The sequence below is a fragment of the Sorex araneus genome, chromosome X (assembly GCF_027595985.1).
Source record: "Sorex araneus isolate mSorAra2 chromosome X, mSorAra2.pri, whole genome shotgun sequence".
Taxonomy (NCBI): Eukaryota; Metazoa; Chordata; class Mammalia; order Eulipotyphla; family Soricidae; genus Sorex; species Sorex araneus.
In genome coordinates this window covers 202,737,843-202,757,257 of record NC_073313.1, presented here as the reverse complement: position 1 = coordinate 202,757,257, position 19,415 = coordinate 202,737,843, and the positions used below count along the sequence as shown (strand labels likewise).

The 19,415-nt window shown below is 38.7% G+C and overlaps 1 protein-coding gene across 1 annotated transcript in view; it reads right to left on the bottom strand.

Annotated features, from left to right (window-relative positions):
- Positions 1–19,415, bottom strand: part of CERS6 (ceramide synthase 6) — a 332,575-nt gene that overhangs the window by 205,979 nt on the left and 107,181 nt on the right. Inside the window, exon 3 of the mRNA XM_004601129.2 lies at positions 12,846–12,976. Within this exon, the coding sequence (XP_004601186.1) occupies positions 12,846–12,976 (131 nt within the window). The remainder of the gene's footprint in view (positions 1–12,845; positions 12,977–19,415) is intronic.

Sequence of the window (19,415 nt, the reverse complement as noted above, 5' to 3'; positions counted from 1 at the left end):
ACTCATGAAATTGACAAGCACCAAATTTTCCCAGATAGCTCCTGCTCCAGCTATATAGATATGATATATGTGGCCACTGAGCATCTCAAATTTCCACAGTACTGTCAGCCCAGTAGGACCACAGTCAATCTGAGTGGAAAGTTGCATAGAAGTCCTCCAAGCTCAGTGAGCTTAAACAATAACACAGAAGGCTCACCTAGCACAAACCAGCATAGCAGATCCTCAGACAATGACTTCAGTAACATCATTGTGAGATATAATAGTGATTATAAATTGAATCTTATTGCTGTAAGATTTGATCATTCCATTTGCCTTTGTATTGTAACAAACAATATGAAGTAAATTTGATTGTGCCTATAAGGGGACATGCTGGAGTGGTGGGTGAGAAATTGGGGATTCTAGTAGAGTAAAGAGCACATGGGTGGGAGGATTGGTATAGAACTATTTAATTGTATTATAAACTACTTGGAACTGGAGCGATAGCACAGCGGGTAGGGCATTTGCCTTGCAAGAGGCTGACCCGAACTTGATTCCTTCATCCCTCTTGGAGAGCCTGGCAAGCTACCCATGGCGTATTTGATATGCCAAAAACAGTGACAATGGAGATGCTACTGGTTCCCGCTTGAGCAAATTGATGAGCAACGGGACGACAGTGCTACAGTGTTACATAAATTACTTGGTAAATCATGGGGTTACAATAAAAAAAAATTTAAACAATGTTTTTGAGAAGCTAAGGTAGGCAGGTAGTGAGAAGAGCAATAGGAGAAATGCTTAGAGCTTTAGTGAGGGCAAAGCTCTACACTGTCCTGGCTTTCCATCTCTGACTCATGCTTTTCTGCTAATTGGATTTCCCAAACACACAAGCTCGATAGGCAGTTTCCAGTCCCTGGAGCTGCTTTCGGCACTACCATCACTTGCTCTACCTAGCTGATGTAATCATCCTTAAAAATTCAGCAGTGTCACCTGCCCCAGAAAGCCTTTCCAGTCTCCTCTCTACATCTCTGTATAATAGTTCCTTATGGCTACAATTTAGAAAGACAATAAACTTAAGCTTATTCTAATTAAATTCAGTCTTTTAGTCCCTAGAAGTTTCAATTCATTCCTAATCAAATAATAGTAATTCTGTCAAGAGACATATACTGGGGCCTTAAAAAATGCCAGGTATTTTTCTTAGCAATGGGAAAGAAAAGACAAATGAGACAGCTCCAGAGTCAAGGCATTAGAAAGCTGAATAGCAGAGAGAGATGGGAATTCTGAAAGAAAAAATAATTCTGCAAGTAAACTAGCAGAGAGTAATTCTAAGTGTCAATGGTGTGCCCAGAAGAAAACAACGAAATTTAATCCAAGTCTCTCATAAACTGGAAAGCAAAGGAGAATACAAAGACTCTGATAGGCAAATTAAACCCCCAACTGCTCCTTTTGCTCTGGATGTGACAACATATGTTCCTGGGTGTTTTCTAATACTGTGAAATTGAATATCAGGCTTCCAATTTCATAGTAGGCTCATTAGAGTTTAGTTTTGGAGAGATCTACAAATGAAGGTTGTAGAACTGCTTCCCTTGGAGTCTGCACAAATCTCTGCAAGAGGAAATGGCTTTAAAACTTTGTCCAAGTGCTTTGACTCCCTACCACCATTATCTACCCACAGACACATCCACCCTGTACATCACTAGACACTACATTCAAATATTAGGATTCATATGCAAAAATGTGCTAACTTTTAAGACATTCAAAGTCAAATTAGTATAATGGATGAGAATTCTCTTAAGCCTCCTGCCAGTCCCTCGCCATGGGGTGTGGCTGGCATGAGTCAATCACAGAAGGGCAACTAGCTGGGAGTGAGAAGGCACCTACCCTAGTGATAGCCAGGCTGATAAAAGAGAAGAAAGCAAACAAGGCTGTATTCCCAAAGTGCAGCAACAAAGCCCTCCCTTTTCTGTTTTTTTTGTTTTCCTTTTGGGTCACACCCGGCGATGCACAGAGGTTATTCCTGGCTCTGCACTCAGGAATTACTTCTGGCAGTGCTCAGGGGACCATATGGGATGCTGGGAATCGAACCCGGATTGGCCACATGCAAGGCAAACACCCTACCTACCCACTGCGCTATTCCTCCAGCCCCAAAACCCTCCCTTTTATGCAATCTAAACTATAGTTTTCCCAATGACAAATTAAGACCCAGAAAATCCCATAACTGGGGAAATAAAGAAGAGACACTGGAAAGGAATTCAGGGAGAAAAATCTACCACCTCAAAATATGTCTTTGGCCAGAGATTAATTCTATTCTTTATGGGAGGGGTCCTAGAAGAACAATGGCTTGTCTCTAAAGTAATTTACAGGTAGGGTTCAGAGTGATCATACAGGAGATAGAGCACCTGCCTTGTATGTGGCTGACCAAGGTTCAATTCCTGACTTCTCAAATGGTCCCCAAACACAGAGCCAGGAGTAAGTCCTGAGCACCGCCAGATGTGGCCCCGAAATGCATGTACGCACATGCACATGCACATGCGTGCGCACGCACACGCACACACACACACACACACACACACACACACACATACTTACAGGTAAACATTGCCTTTAAGGGCATCACCCTGGAAGGTCTAACATCTTTTTTTTTTTTTTAGCTTTTTGGGTCACACCCGGAGATGCACAGGGGTCATTCCTGGCTCTGCACTCAGGAATTACTCCTGGTGGTGCTCAGGGGACCATATGGGATGCTGGGATTTGAACCCGGGTTGGCCGCGTGTAAGGCAAGTGCCCTACCCGCTGGGCTCCAGCCCCAGGTCTAACATCTTTATCTTATTTTAATGGAGAAGGCAGAACTTAAAATCTGTTTACAGCAGCTTTCCCAACTTCTTGCACTGACCTTCCTCTCCTTCCTCTATTTTTCCCCAGTGTTTTCTAGTCATGAAATCTATTTAACAAATGTAAGGATGGATCTAGACCTATGTGGGTGACTTACTCAGTCTTCTGGGTTTCTCCCTGTATACAGAAGGCAGACAACTTACTAATAAATTAATTATTTCTGATTACATAATTCTCTGATAGTTGTTCATCTTCTGGAGAACCCAGACGGGTACAGGACAAGAATTCTAATAGGAGCCACATTGCATAAATGTTATAGGTTATGGCTCATAACTAAGGTATCAAAAAATTTGCTAATAAATAGAATCATTGCTCCTATGAGTTCTCCAACATCTAAAAACTGCTGAAAAAGAACCCAGCATTCAGGGCTGCACAATATATATGTACACCCTCTCATTTAATCCCCCAGAATGAACCTCTAGATTCTTTTTGTTGTTGCACTGGTGGCTACAGGGATTGAAACCAAAGCCTCACACATGCAACATAAATGCTCTACTAATAAGTACGACTGGCCCTCTAAAAAGCCTTTAAAGAGGATCGTTCACCACCACCTTTATAGAACAGCACCTGGGAGCTAGCAAAGTTAAATAATTTGCTATGTGTAAATAGCTTAGCCAAGGCATGAATACATTTTTCGTGTCCTCATATCTGGTCAAGTTTGTTTTCTTAGTCCTTTTGCTTGCACATAGGTGGTAACCAATAAATATTACATTTTACAGTGAGCCAGGCTGATCCCCTATGGCGAAGAGACTGTCCAGATTCCAGCATCGTCGGCTTTTGTAAAGCCAGGACCACTGAGCTAGAAGCTTTGTTCCTCTCTCCCTCCTGGTGGAGACAAGCTGTGTCCTCTTCAGAACTACCTAGGTGAATTTAAATTTCTGTGGTTCAAAGATATTCACTGTGTGTTCTGACGCCTCTCATGTGGTGCTTCAAAGGCCTTGGCTTCTAGACACACAGCAAGCATGGTCCCCTGAAGTAGGACACCTCTCTCATCCACTTCTGTCACACTGCTACACAGCAGCAAGCCAAAGACTCTGCAGTTCTGAACTTCAATGAGTTTTGCATCTTTTTTTTCTAACAAGTACAGACCAAATAGACAGTCTTAGGAATCCGAATGGGTTCTGCTTCCTTGGGGAACCTCTATGGAGTTCTGTATACAGGATAAACGTGGTTCCTTCTAAGTGAAAATCCACTCTCCCTCTATCTTCTTGCCTCTCCTCCCAAATGATGAATACCAGTCACCTTTACAGGACAATGCCAATGATTCAGGGCTAGGGGGTTTTGTGTACTGGTATGCACATGATACTGCACATTGATAGACTACCAGCTAGTGGCTGTAGCTCATGCTTTACCACCTTGTTAAGTTAAAGAGAATACAATACTGAAGGCAGTTAATATTCACTGCTGTCTTTACTGTGCTCAAGACATCTTTCTAATCACTATGTATAGCAACTCATTTAGTTTCCACAATGACTCTATAAAGTAAGCATTCACAATATGTCCAGTTTAAAATAAGCTGATGCTTATGGGTGGCCAGGAAGCTCTCCAACTGGAACTTAAGACTGTCTGGTTTCAGAACTGACCTACCTCCATAGACCGCTACATAGGGTAGCGGTCTATGGAGGTACATAGTTTACGATCTTCCAAAGTTTACTAAGAAATCACAACTGCAGGGGCCGGAGCGATAGCACAGCGGGTAGGGCGTTTGCCTTGCACGCAGCCGACCCGGGTTCGATCCCCGGCATCCCATATGGTCCCCCAAGCACCGCCAGGAGTAATTCCCTTGGAGTCTGCAGAAATCTCTGCAAGAGGAAATGGCTTTAAAACTTTGTCCAACCCCTGAGCATCGCTGGGTGTGACCCAAAAAGCAAAAAAAAAAAAAAAAAGAAATCACAACTGCATTGTATATGATTTCATCTGCTAGAAATTCTAAGTGAGCATAGAAAATAGCACAGTGCTTTCTCTCTCTCTCTCTCTCTCTCTCACACACACACACACACACACACACACACACACACACACACACACACAAGGTATCTGAAGAATCAGTGGATGCATGTTTTAAGATATACCAATATGATTTTACAACTCTGCCTCTGATCTCAGATTACCCTCCTTCCACAATCACAGTAACCTTGAAGACACACATGGATATATGTGGACACACATGGACACACACATACACACAACCATTCCTGTACCCTCCTGTTAAACTTTCCTGTAAGTTAACTGACATGAGTTTTGAGAAATACAAACTTGGTGTGATAACAATGTTATAACTATAATTTGAGATCTCTCTGATGTCAAATTATCTTCTTTTCAATATTTTACAATAATGAGTACAACTCTTCCAACATTGATACACAGTCAATTCTATCAGTCTAAAATTAGCAAGTAGAAAGTCTGCCCCACAAAGTGACTGCATTTGAAAACAGTGTCTAACAAGGTTACATGAAGTCACAAAAGTGGAGTCCTAGTCCAGTACAACTGGTTAGTGCCCTTAGAAGAAAGCAAAGGATACCACTGATGAGTCAATACAGATAAAAGACTACATGAGCGCACAGGGAGAAGGTGGCTGTCTACAGGCCTACAAGTGAAGCCTTAGAACACACTGCCTTGCAACATCAGGAATCTGCAGCCTACCCAGTCTGTGATATTTAGTTATGGGAACCCCAGTAAACAAATATACCAACACAAACTTGCAAGCAAACTTAGGGTCTTTTTCAAACTATTTCATATAGTCTTAATGTATTTCTTAACCATTTACTATGTATTTCTTAGCCACTTACTATATGGAAAAGTGTGCTGCTATATTTACAAGAACTTCTTTTTAATGTGCCATTGTTGAAATGTTTGAGTGCTGTATACCTAATTTATTTTTATGATACTGTTTGTGTTGCATTATTTTGTTGAGTAATTTTTGCACCATATGGTACCTTTATAGGTTTGATTTAATTTAGCACAACTGACTATTCAGCCACTCAAAAGTAACTGACATAGTTTCAAAAAAAAAGCATAAGATTTCCATAGTTTTCTTTAGTAATATTGATAGAGCAGCTTCTATAAAACAATTCAAGAAGAATGAAAATCAAGCTCAGAATCACAGCATGTATTTTGTTTTAATGAGGCATATGTGCATATGCATATATATGTATAATTTTACAGGTAGTAAAATTTTATAAAATATATACAAAATCCTATATGGGTACTAAAATTAAAGTGCTTCTTCTGGTAGGTTTTAAAATATTTCTCCCATTTTAAATGAATATTTGTATAGTTCTATAATACACTATTATCAGAATTAAATGTAGATATTTTCATATTCTATTTTAAATCAGAAATCAAAACCTTTAAAATATTAGACAACAAACAAATAAAAAGTTTTAAAATGGCAAATAAGCACCAAAGAAGAACACTGGGTCTTAATAACTTCAGTAATTTCTCTATACATACTGTCCTTTTTCAACAACATATGACTCCATATCGAAAAAAATCATTGGAAGTATTAATGTCTATGGAATATTTATACATTTAGGATATGAAAAAAACTGATCGGCTTTATCTATTGATATGTCACCGGATAGACCAAAATATGGTCTCACTGATATTTTTAGCAAAAGTCTGTTTTCCTTAATTAGCCAGCACACATAAATTAGAGGACCAGCCATATGCCTTCAAGGAATGTGAGAGGCTTGGTATAAAAGGAAAACCTGAGTTCATTGCCACAGATGGCTGATCTGGAATGGAAGAGGGGAGAAAGGTTTCAAAAGCTTCTCATGGCAAAAGAGTAAGCTGTCTTTAGTTCATCCATCTTCAGAATCTTTATAGTGACCATCATACTACCTTTGTGAGTATATACTTTTAAGAAGAACTGGTTGAATTAAATAAAAACTCCATAGTAACAATTTCTGCACCATGTTCCAGAAATATTAGAGATGGGCATATTAATTACAGAATTCTTCTAATTCCTCTAATTCTTCAGTTATGTTGCAACATTAACAGTGGATGACTATGCAGGATGCTATGAGACCAAATTCAGTTCCATGAAACTCTGAAAGAACTGCTAATAATACTCCTAAAACTGGGTCTTAGTAAACTATGGCTTGCCAGTCAAATCTAGTCTGCCATCTGTTTTTGTGTGAGTTAAGAATAGTCCTTAAAAATTTTAATGGTTGATTGAAAACAATTTAAGGAATAATGCTTCATGACATGCAAAAACAATACATTCAAATTTCAGCATCCATAAATAAAGTTTTATTGGAACACAGCCACGCACATTTGCTTCCTCTATGGCTGTTTTTGTGCTACAACAGCAGAGTTATTACTGCAACAAGACTAATGTGGCCTAAAATATTTACTTTCTGCCATTTACAGGAAGTTTTTTGACCTTTGCACTGAAGTTAAAACTGCCCTAAACACAACCCACAGATTTAAGATGATTTTAAAGAGTATTACTCAACTGGGAGCCATATGGTTCCCTATGGACCCCTGAGTGACTGCAAGGGTACTACATGTGAAAAATCACATTAACGGAGGGCCATGGCACAAGACTAGAGGGCTAACTGATAGGATGGGAGGGCAGAGAAGGGAACAGGGTCAAAAGGGGACACCACCGTTGGAAAAAAGGTTGAGAAACACCAACTTAAAAGTACAGTCTTTAGCACTAACACATTTGCTAACTTTGATGAGTCTGAACAATAACCAGATTTTTTTTTACCTAATACTTTTGGTGACTGAAGTTTTTCACCAACTCAGGTACTACTTTATATTAATGGAAAATTAATGGAAAATAGCCACCACCAACTCAACAGCATTGAAACAACTCAACACTGTACTCCTTGAGAACAAGGGAGATTTCCTCCAATTTTATCTTTACTATATTTTCCAAACTCATGATTGCCATCAATATTACTCATCATGCATCCCAGCACTTTACAAAGGGTGATGTCATTTACTAGAACACAATAATTTCTTATTCCACCCCCCTTACAAAACAGCATTAATTTTCAGTACTGTGGTAGTTGTAGATGATACTCATTTTCATCTGATGAAGAAAGTAATCAAAATAGAATTTTCTAAATTATTGGACTATAGAAAATGTGGAAGACTCTACCATAGTTTAAAATATTCAGCTTGTTTGTTTGTTTTGCAAACAGAAGGCTGAGTTATGAAAACAAAGATATGCACCACAAAAAAAATCTCTTATCAAAAACTGTTCTGAAATAAAGTTATGAAAACAGGTTCAACTTGTCACATGCTATACAAACATGTTCTCTTCGCCCTCTATTACTAGGCTCTATTTTCTTTTTTCTTTTTTTTTTTTTTTTTTGCTTTTTGGGTCACACCTGGCAATGCACAGGGGTTAATCCTGGCTCTGCACTCAGGAATTACCCCTGTCGGTGCTCAGGGGACCATATGGGATGCTGGGAATCGAACCCGGGTCGGCCGCATACAAGGCAAACGCCCTACCCGCTGTGCTATCGCTCCAGCCCCAAGGCTCTATTTTCCTGCTGAGGTTACATGACATTACTGTCTATCCAAGTAAAAAGACCTATTAAAAAACAGAGTTATCAAATAACTGCCATGGGGCACTAGAATAATCTAATCATATTTCATTGCTGAGTTATACTTAATTTAATGGAATAAATTATCAAGATTATTGAACTTCTTTGCAAAATTAGAAGCAACAATTTTAAAAGGTTTGAATTTCCTGAATTTTACTCTGTCTCCTGCTACTTTAAGAAAGAACCTAAATATGGCAGCATTTGGGGCCAATTTTAATCAGCATCAACTCTAAAATGGAAACCCTAAGGAAAAAAGAATCCTTATCCCCATTTTACTGCACAGGTTCCAAGTAAGTCAGCACCGAATGTGTGAAATGTGACTATTCCTTATAGTTTCAGCTTCCTATAGGGAAGATTCACCTTTCCAGTCAATAGGAGACTACTAAAATAAAATCATATATAATATTTACTCCCAGGTGTGTGCTATTAAACATAGCACAAAATATTAAAAATGAGGAGCACAAGTAGGGTACAGATGGGAAAGAAGTCACTTTTATGGCATCTTGTTTCTTCTCCTTCTTGTTTTACCTTCCAGATAATTTAACAGCAGACATAATATTATTTTACACTCTCCTGATATAATTGCTGAAGGACAAAGGCAAAGAGACAGCAGCCTAGAGACATGACTCTCACCAGTGCTGGCTCTCATTTAGAACTAGTTTCTTCTAAAAGTCTCACATGATATCTCATTCTTATAAAATCTTTACTTCTCCTTGAAAATCTTATTTTCAGTTGCCAATAAGGATTTAAATGCTTCTGGAAGAAATATGCGCCAAAACTCTCATAGCAATTAATAATATCGAGTACAGAGAAAAAAAATCACATAAAAGTTTCAGCACATTACTTGCTGACTAATGTCTTATATCCAGTCCATCTGCATTAAATGGAAGTGCCAAAACTCAGACATGTTAGCAGATGGTACCAGTACTGGTTGGCATGTACACTGATGCTATTCAGAAAGATGAAACACAATTCCCTTGAAGGAATTCTATAATTCCTAAAATAGTAATGTATGTAACCGAAAAACTATAGAATCTTTACACTTGTGCATTAACTCCAAAAGACACATTTTTGGTATCTTGCTAGTTCGACTCATTATCTCTTTTCAAACATTAACACTTCTTAACTAGAGATGTGGACTGGAGCGATAGCATAATGGATAGGGCGTTTGCCTTGCATGCCTCTGACCCGGGCGCAATTCCTCCATCCCTCTCAGAGAACCTGGCAAGCTGCCGAGAGTATCCCATCCACACGACAGAGCATGGCAAGCTACCCGTGGCATATTTGATATGCCAAAATAACAGTAACAACAAGTCTCACAATAGAGACGTTACTGGTGCCCACTCCAGCAAATCGATGAACTAGGGATGTGTATCCTAAGGAAATTTTCTCTAAGCCAGTGGTCTTCAATCACCAGTCCACAGGTCAGTATTAATTCATTGTGATAAAAGTTAAAAACCATTGATTCATCACCTTGGTTTTAACTACCATGGGCAAATATGCAAACAGGTATAAAAGGTTGAAAAATACTGTTCTAAACTATTTACATCTAGCCTCAGCTGGGGCAGAGCTTGGGCATGTGTATTTTGAAAAGTTTTTCAAGTGATTGTTAAGTATGTCCCTGGTTGAGAACAACCCTCATGACCCTATATTTTAAAATAATTTTGGCATAAGCATATGCACAAAATAATATAATTCTGCCTTATTCCTTATGATGTTATCTAAATGTTACCCTTCGCAATACCATTTTTTCCCTCTGAATTTCTGCCTCTAAAATTTCCTTAAGAGTTTTTGTAATTTAGTCATTTCCAGAAAAATGTGAGGTTCAATCAGTAAATTTTAGGCACTCTTCATTTTGGAGGACTGGATTCCAACTCAGATCAGCAAATCTTTTCAAAACAAAGCCATATCAACATATAGACATTTAGCCCACACTTATTTAGAAGAGTTTGTATACTATAGTAAATACTGAAAAGAATGCAACAAAAACATGAGGCAGTTCTTGCATGCTCAAAGGAGCAAATATTATATAATTAGTGTGAAAGCACATAGACAAGTTCATAATAATTAATAGATAACAAAACAGTGTACTGGTGTTAACTTGCTATTATTTACAGACATGCATAAGAAAACTACAGACACTAAAGAAAAACAGGCCTCTGGATATAAGATATCACTGGATGGGAGATATAAAGATCAGACTAACAATCCAGGCAAAAAGGTCTATTTATCCTGTAATTCTAGAAAAATCACCAAGGTTTTAAAGCAGCAGAACATAGAACGAGCAGTATTTCAGGACTGCATATTTTTGTAACAAATAAAGAATCTATGAATATGAGATAAGTTATCAGGAGACCTAAGAGAGCAACAAGGATGTGGAACATAGAAGTGGCTTTACAAAGAAATAATGGAACCCGATGATTGCCTGGTTTGAGTATCCATCCTGTTACAGAAAGGAGGCAGACAGAAAATGAGATTAAAGGGTAAACCAGGAGAGGGAGCAAATCAAAATTGCTAGCTAAAAATAGGAGAACAATATCCCAGCAGAAATATCTGCACTGGGCACAGGGCTTTGGAAGAAAGAGAAAAGAACTTCTACACAGATGATAGACAGTAGGAGGAAAATAAGAGGTTAAAGACTGAATCTGGAGTAATGACTCAGGAAAGACCACAAGAAAAAAGCAGAACGAAGGAAATTCATGAAACCCAGCCTAAAAGGCAGGAAAGAAAGTATAGAGTTTATCTAAACAGTTTTCTGCAAAAAAGGCCTCTGACATTGACATAATGTTAGTCCCAGTAACCCCCTGAGTGATTAACCCACAGGACACCTCTTTCTTTTATCTTTACTTATTGACTAACCAAACCAGTCACTCACTAGACAAATGCTTATAGTTTTGGTAACACTGATGCAAACATAATCATAGATTATGGCTTCAGATTATTATAATAAGATTCTTTATGGGAGAGATTATAATCAGTTTATGTCCCCCACAGATGACCGTCACTATGCTGCCATGCTGCCATATCTCTAGCAATCCTTTAGGAGTAATTTCACCTGCTTGTAACTGCCCAGATGGCTGCTATGCTGAATTCAAAAAGACAGATAAACTGCAGTATATGAGCCTTGTTAGTCAATGTGTGCTAGCACTTCATCACCAAAATAGGTAACTAGAAAAGAGCAAGATGGTCATAAATTTTAGTATGTGGTCATGTGGTAAAACTCAACTTCAGCCCTGCTCAAATCTGAGCAACAATGGCCCAGGCCCTTTGCATATATGTGGCAGGGCTAGGAAGCAATTCCAGCTTCTGTTTAGGAGTTATGCATAAATCCTTCTTACATAAATGCCACTAAGCTTGGTTATAGGGAGAGCATTGCAGATTGCATTTACTGAGTTCTTTTTCTAGGCTATGATGCTTCCCAAATTCAGCCATCTCTAGGACTCTAGGATGTTATTCAACCTCCCCAATTTTTCCCATAACCTTAGCTTTACCTCTAAGCTTTAGACTGCAGTTGCTAAGATAAAATTTTTAGCCTAACTGAAAGTTAAAACTGAAAATTCATTTCTAACCCCAAATAGGAAGAGCCCATTAAGGAAGAGTCCCACATTGATAGCACTAGCACTGAAAAGACCTGGCATCAGGGAAAAGCTCCTGAAGGAAAGAGCTGCAAGATAAAGACACAGTCTTCTTCCAAAGAATTAGAGACCGAACAGACAAAAGTATGTAGAGGATATGCTCAATGTGGGGCATCTGCTCAATGCCTCAGATTTCTAACTTCCCTTCACAGAAGTGCACTAAGTGTCAATGCTTCAAAATGGCACTGTTCTAGAAGAGTTCTCTGTGGGTCTTTTATTATTTTTAACAGCTTTGCTGAAATAATTTACACTTCATAAAGTCTACGTTTCAGAAATGAGAACTCTCAGTTCATCACCCACCTTCTAGCTACACTTCATTAAACACATTCACCCAGAAAATAATAGAATCATTTCTTAAATCCCTAGCAAGGTATAACATCATCCTGACCCTCTGATAATATACCCTAGTAACTCAGCTTGTAGCAGTGGAAAGAACATCTTGATTAAATTCCATCTATTAAAATTCAAACTATAAAACCAATGATTTTTAGTACTATATTTCAAAAGTAGCTGATTGAAAATAACACTATAGGTCCTTATAGGACAATTTTGTCAAATCCCGTTTAGGAGACAAATTTTAATGACTGCATCCAAAGTGGAAATCACAAATTCTTAAGAACTACTCCTTCCCCAGTTTTTTCTCAACTATTTTTTTTCAACCAGGTGGCATACTTTTTGAGGGCTACTGGGGCCTACACAGAGCTGTTATTTTTAACTGAAGGATAATATGAGTGCTTAAGCAGGTTTTCCCTTCAAGATGAAAGCAAAAACATTAACTTACATGCTCTCGCAGAATCTGTTCAGGGTGCTGGGCTTCTCCTGGTTGCGTCTCTGTCGAAACCAGTGTTGAATACTGCGAACATCCCAGTCCAGCTGCTTGGATAGGCCTTCCAATCTCTTCTCATCAGGATGCTGCAAAACAACACAACAGGAGAATCATGTTCATCTTCACCAGAAATAGATCTGACCTTGTCTATATTTCAAGAATTTTTTCCTATTTTTTCCTATCTATCATGAAATGTCTATTTTTCCCACTAGAGACCCTTGACTTTGCAGGGGGTAACATGATTTTATGTCAACCATTTAGGACAACAAAATTCATTCATTATGAAACAACATTTAAAAATATGGATCATGGGGAGGGCGGGAGAGCAACTGGGGACATTGGTGGCAGGAAATGGACACTAGTGAAGGAATGGGTGTTGAACATTTTATCACTCAAACTCAGTCATGAGCAACTTTGTAACTGTGTATCTCATGGTGATTTAATAAATAAAGAATAATTTAGAAAAAGAAAAACATGGATCTTGCTCTAAACTTACATTCTTACTAGGAACAAAGATCTGAAGAAAAAGCTAACTGGCAGAGTCAACTCTAACAGTCTTTTAAAGGAAAGTGGCTGCGTAAAGGTGAATTTTCAAAGATCTCATTCAAATATTTCATCTGTTTGAGAGAAAACTGCTATGCTCAACTATCACATATCAAGGTAAAGTGGGACAGAAAAATCATACAGAATAATACAGCACTAATTCCACTGCATACTTTTTCTCTTCCTTTTCCCTTCTCCTTGTTCTTCACATGTTCCTCTTCTCTTCCTTTTTTCTGGTTATTCCTATTAACCATATCCCCATCAGACATTTTACAAAGACTATGTGTTATTTCAAGATGTAAACTGATTTCAAGATGTAAACTGGACATAGATAGACTCTATCTATACTTGCCATCTGATGCTATTCTGTCAACAAACAGGTAAAATTTTAAGTTCCACTGACCTTTAAACTTCAATTTCCTCATAGTGAGTGAAAATGGAGGTGGGGAGGGTTTATTTATACACCTAAGTGGAATCAGGCAAAGATGAAATAATTCAAAAGTATGTAAAAGCCATCCAAAAATTTATTATTTTTCTAAGTCATTATTTTTCTACCCCTCCCTCCCTTCAATGAGTAGGTACTCTTTAGAAAGTATCCTGATAACACTGCATGAAAATGACCTGACATAAGCTAAGCTGAGTTGGTTCTATTCCTTTATTTAATTTTTCCTGCAATAGTAATGTGATACTAAGAACCAAACAAAACTACATAGAGCTGGAGCGCGAATCGGACCCTCTGCGGCGCTTAAAGACTTTGACTCCAAAGATGTAACACATTCGGGCATCCAGCGCAGCATCCGATAGCAATGCACTGGGACACCAAACTGGGCTACAACTCTGTGCTGCCGGGGGTGGATTTTTTTCCTCCCCACCCTGTCTTCCTGCACGGAAAGTGGCGGGCTGGCGGCACCCATGTGGCAGGCGCCATCTTCTGTGACTCCAAACCCACAGGTATTCGGTTTTTACTTTTGGGGCTCCCAGGAACTCATGGGAAGGGGGCGTAACCGGCACGCCCTCGGCCCAGACAAATCCGGAGCCGCTGAGCGCGAATCGGACACTCTGCGCCTAAAGACTTTGAATTCAGAGACTTCTTACAGCAATGCACTGGGACTGTGAGCTGGGCTATGTAATTTCTGGCAGAATTTTCCCTGGACTTTATACAGAAATCCAAAACCGACTTAACATTTATAATGGTCAGCAATGTGAAATGGTTCCATTTGAATAGGTCTGACTTGGGGGGGAACTCCAAATAATAACAGTAAGTTTTTGTTGAAATATTGAAGGTTTTTAATGTAGCAGCCACCTCTGGACTGTGAACTAAGCAAAAGCCCCACGCTGGCCGACGCGGCGTGACATACACCATACTATGAGGCGCAGGAAGGGGGATGAGGGGGAAAAAGAAAAAAAAGAAGGGAAAAGGAAAAAGGAAAAAAAAAAGAGAGAGAGAGAGTTATGTACTTGTAGCAGTGGGGCCACATATCTCTTCATTTCCAGCAATGAAAAACTAATTATCAAATGTAGTAGGTCTGTCTCTCTTGGTTGGAAACTCCAACAACTATAGTGAGTTTTCTGTTGAATTATGGAATGTAATCAGGGTAAAGAAAAAATGAAGTGAAATTCATTAGTTATACAGTAGGGGGTAGGGGGTGGGGGCGGGGGGTATACTGGGGTTTCTGGTGGTGGAATATGGGCACTGGTGAAGGGATGGGTGTTTGAATATTGTATAACTGACATATAAACCTGAGAACTTTGTAACTTTCCACATGGTGATTTAATAAAAATTAAAAAAAAAAACTACATAGAGCTGTTATTTTCCATCACCCATCTTTAATAACCAAAACTGAGGTGTCTATGTGGCGGGGGTGAAGGGTTCAGAGGTGAAGGCAGGCTTATGAGCTTTCAAGGTATAACAGTGGAATGACACTTTCCTCAAGCACCTCAAACAACTCAAGATGTTAGACACACAAGAAATGGAATAAATGATCTGTATTATGACTGAAGATACAAAAGAGCGCTGATCTTGTATCTGTAGAAGATATTGCCAACTTTCAATGAAGTAGCACTGTAGCACTGTCATCTCGTTGTTCATCGATTTGCTTGAGTGGGCACCAGTAATGTTTCCATTGTGAGACTTGTTACTGTATTTGGCATCGAATACACCACGGAAAACTTGCCAGGCTCTGGCATGTGGGTGAGATACTCTTGGTAGCTTGCCGGGCTCTCTGAGAGGGGCAGAGGAACCAAACTTGGGTCGGCCGCATAAAAGGTAAACCCTCTACCTACTGTGCTATTGCTCTGCCCTTTCAATGAAGTATATAGTCAGAAATGGATTTTTAGCAGTAAAGTTACAATATATTGTAATGAATAGATTTCTTCAGTCTTTCTAAATTAAAAATTAAGAAAGAGAGAGGACCAAAGAGATAGTAAAGCAGGTAGGGCTCTTGCCTTGCATGCAGCCAACAAAGGTTCAATCCCTAGCACCATATATGGTCCCACGAGCCAGCCAGGTCACACAGCCATATTGTAGCCCAAAGCACAAATAAACAAAAACACTTTTTAAGGAGAAAATTCACAGCCTAAATTATATCTTGAATATGCCATTTTTTATGGAGGAACAAATCTTTAATTTCAATTTATTTTAAAATTTGATTGGCTAAATAAAGCATTCATAAGTTCACAAATTAAAAATTATTATTTCATCCTCTTATTTTGTTTCTATCCTATAAATGCCTAATCTTCCCATTTTATTAAATAACCAGAGTTATTAACCAGATTTTTATCAGAATAACTTTATGTAAATACAAACAAATTTAAATGTGTTTTCATATTTCTTTTTAGTCACAGAAATTGTTGCATTACTACATTAATTGTTTTGGTCTTTCAGTTTATAATATATTTTGGAATATTCCCATATAAAACACAAAGAGAGTCCCCTTATTTAGATGAGTAAAGAATATACCACCATTTACCTACCTACTCCCTTAATAATAGACATTTAGGTAACCCTGCTCCATCACTATACACTACAAATAATGCTGCACTAAAAGTCCTGCCATGAGTCATCATATACACAGGGATAAATCCTTGAAAGTAATAAACATGGTAGATCAGAGAGCCTATAAATTTGTAATTTCGGTAGGTATTGAAATGATTTTGCAAATTTATACTCTCACAAAAGAGAGTATTAATTTGTAAAAATCTCATCAACAGCTTATGGTAACAGACAGTTCAGTATTTTTTCCAGTATGATACATTTAAATTAGTACCTCAATATACTGGCAGAACCTCCTGCCCCCACACCAGACTATCTTCACTGGGGCCCCCTCAGGGGGAGGCGGGTTGACTTTCTCTCCCTGCCCCAATCAGAGCCCCGGCAGCTAAAAATCTCCAGAACCCAGTCACAGTCATGCTCAAGGCCACTCTCCACATGCTCGGACGAGCCTCACCCATGAAGGAACCGGCAGAGGAACCCAGGTATGCGGGATCTGTGGCTGAGATCTCCAAGCCTGCTTGGATTGGGACTGGGCCTCCTCCACCCAGATCCCCAGTTTTCCATTAGCTTGGCAGTCACACCCACGAACTGCCCCTAGAACCATGTAAACTCATCAATGGCCAAGATCCAGAGACTATAAAACAAAGCTCCTGGAAGAGATCGATGCAGAATCTCGCACGGCAGAGCCTGGCAAGCTACCCGTGGTGTATTCGATATGCCAAAAACAGTAACAATAATGGGCCTCATTCCCTGACCCTGAACGTGACAGGAACAAATGAAGACATTACTGGCACCCACTTGAGCAAACTGATGAGCAATGGGAATACAGAGATACAGTGATACCTCAATATAATTTTATCTACTTTTGAGATAGATAAAATACTTTTCATGTATTTTATAAACAACTGTATTTCCTTTTACAGAAGTCCTTTAATATCTGCCAGCCAACTTTTCTTGATATTTTTCGTGTGTGTGTGTGTGTGTGTGTGTGTGTGTGTGTGTGTGTGTGTGTGTATCCATAGAATATTATTTGTTTGTTTTTGAACCACACCGGCTATAATAAGGGCTTACTTCTAGTCCTATGCTCAGGAATCACTCCTGGAAGTGCTAGTGGACCATATGTGGTGCTAGAGATTGAACCAGAATTGGCCTCATAACGCAAGCCTGACCCTCCAGTTAGTAAAGCTATCTCTCAGATCCCAGAACATCTTCACTTACTAAGATGATGAATGCTACAGACAAGGGCTAGACATACAGTACAGTGGGTAGGGCATCTGTCTTGCACGCAGCCAACCCAGGTTCCATTCCCAGCATTCCATATGGTCCCCTGAGCACTGCCAGAGTTACTCCTGAGCACAGAGCCAGTAGTAACCCTTGAAAATCAACACAGTGGCCCCTAAACAAAAAATAACAACAACAACAACAAAAAGCTATAGACATATGTAGCATACTTTCTACCAATGGTTAATTTGCATATTAAAATTAGCTTGTGGTGTTTTACTTGTTTATTCTTTTCTTCCACAAATATGTTTAACATCTGACTTCACTGATTTTTTTATTATAGTACCCGAATTTGGGGTCATAAGCAAAAAATCCTTTTCAAATATTAAAGAAATCCTCTCACAATCAGTTTTTGAATTATGATTTTTCTTCTTCTATTCAATAGTTAGTGCATTAGGGGGGCTGGAGCAATGGCACAGAGGGTAGGGCATTTGCCTTGCACGTGGCCAACCCGGGCTCAAATCCCAGCATCCCATATGGTCCCCTGAGCACCGCCAGGAGTAATTCCTGAGTGCCGAGCCAGGAGTAACCCCTGTGCATCACTGAGTGTGACCCAAAAAGCAAAAGCAAAAAAGAAAAATCAATAGTTAGTGCATTAGGAATATACCTTGAAATACAGTATAAAGTCTAATTTTATTTGTAGATTATTAGCCAAATAGCCCAATTCCATTATTCACTTTTTTCCTCATAAGAAATAGAATTTATTCTTCTCTGGTTCTATTATTCATGTGCTAATATTACAAAGTTTCTGAGAAAACCTTACTTATCTCTCTGCATATTAGAATTTCTTGTCTAGTGTTGTAATATTATATACAACTGGCTGAGATGGGGAAGAAATTTTAAGTTTGCACCTCATAGGAAAATATGACTTTCTGCAGTTACAGAAAAGTTTTACAATCATAACATTCTGTTATCTCCTCAAACAACTGTTTGCTCAAACAAGGATCAGCAGCTGTTTCAGTCTGTCCTTTAATATATCAGCATTGATCACCTCCCTTTCCATCTTTAATCAGTTCCCATCTTTGACCAGATTTTTCTTGTAAGCTCAAAATCAAAGCCCACAAGTCTGGTATGATTCTACCAAGTTAATGAGTTACAAATGCTGGATACCAAAAGTGAAAGCAGTAAGGTTTAGACCCAGTTGAAGCAGATGAAATGACAAAGTGACTGATAAAATCAAGTTATATTATATGATTATTATAATGCCACTATATTATAAAAATCACACCCAACCATGTCACAACAGCTTACAATTACCATAGCAACTCCCACAAGGAACCAAAAATGGTTAGAAACTGAGTGGGTCTTTAGGTTCTAAGAAATTACCACCCTAAAATCTCCCATCTTTGAAATTTCATATATATCCCACCTCATTCATTCATTCTTTTATTAATTTATTTATTTTAAAATTGAATCCCATGACATACACAGTCACAAGGTTGTTCATGACTGGGCTTCAGTCATACAATGCATTCTATTTCTATACCAATATGACCTAGAAACTGTTGTGGAAACAGTGCTACTCTGTACTCTAGCGTATTAACACACTCGGATAATTGGGTACACACTCTTGCTTTTAATAAACCATTTTCTATATTACATTAATCTTATTTGCTCCTGATTTTTTTTGTGATAAGATGAAGAAACTGGGTTTCCAGGCAAGGCTAAAAGCTTTGGACCTAACCATGCTTTTCCTACAACAGTTTCAG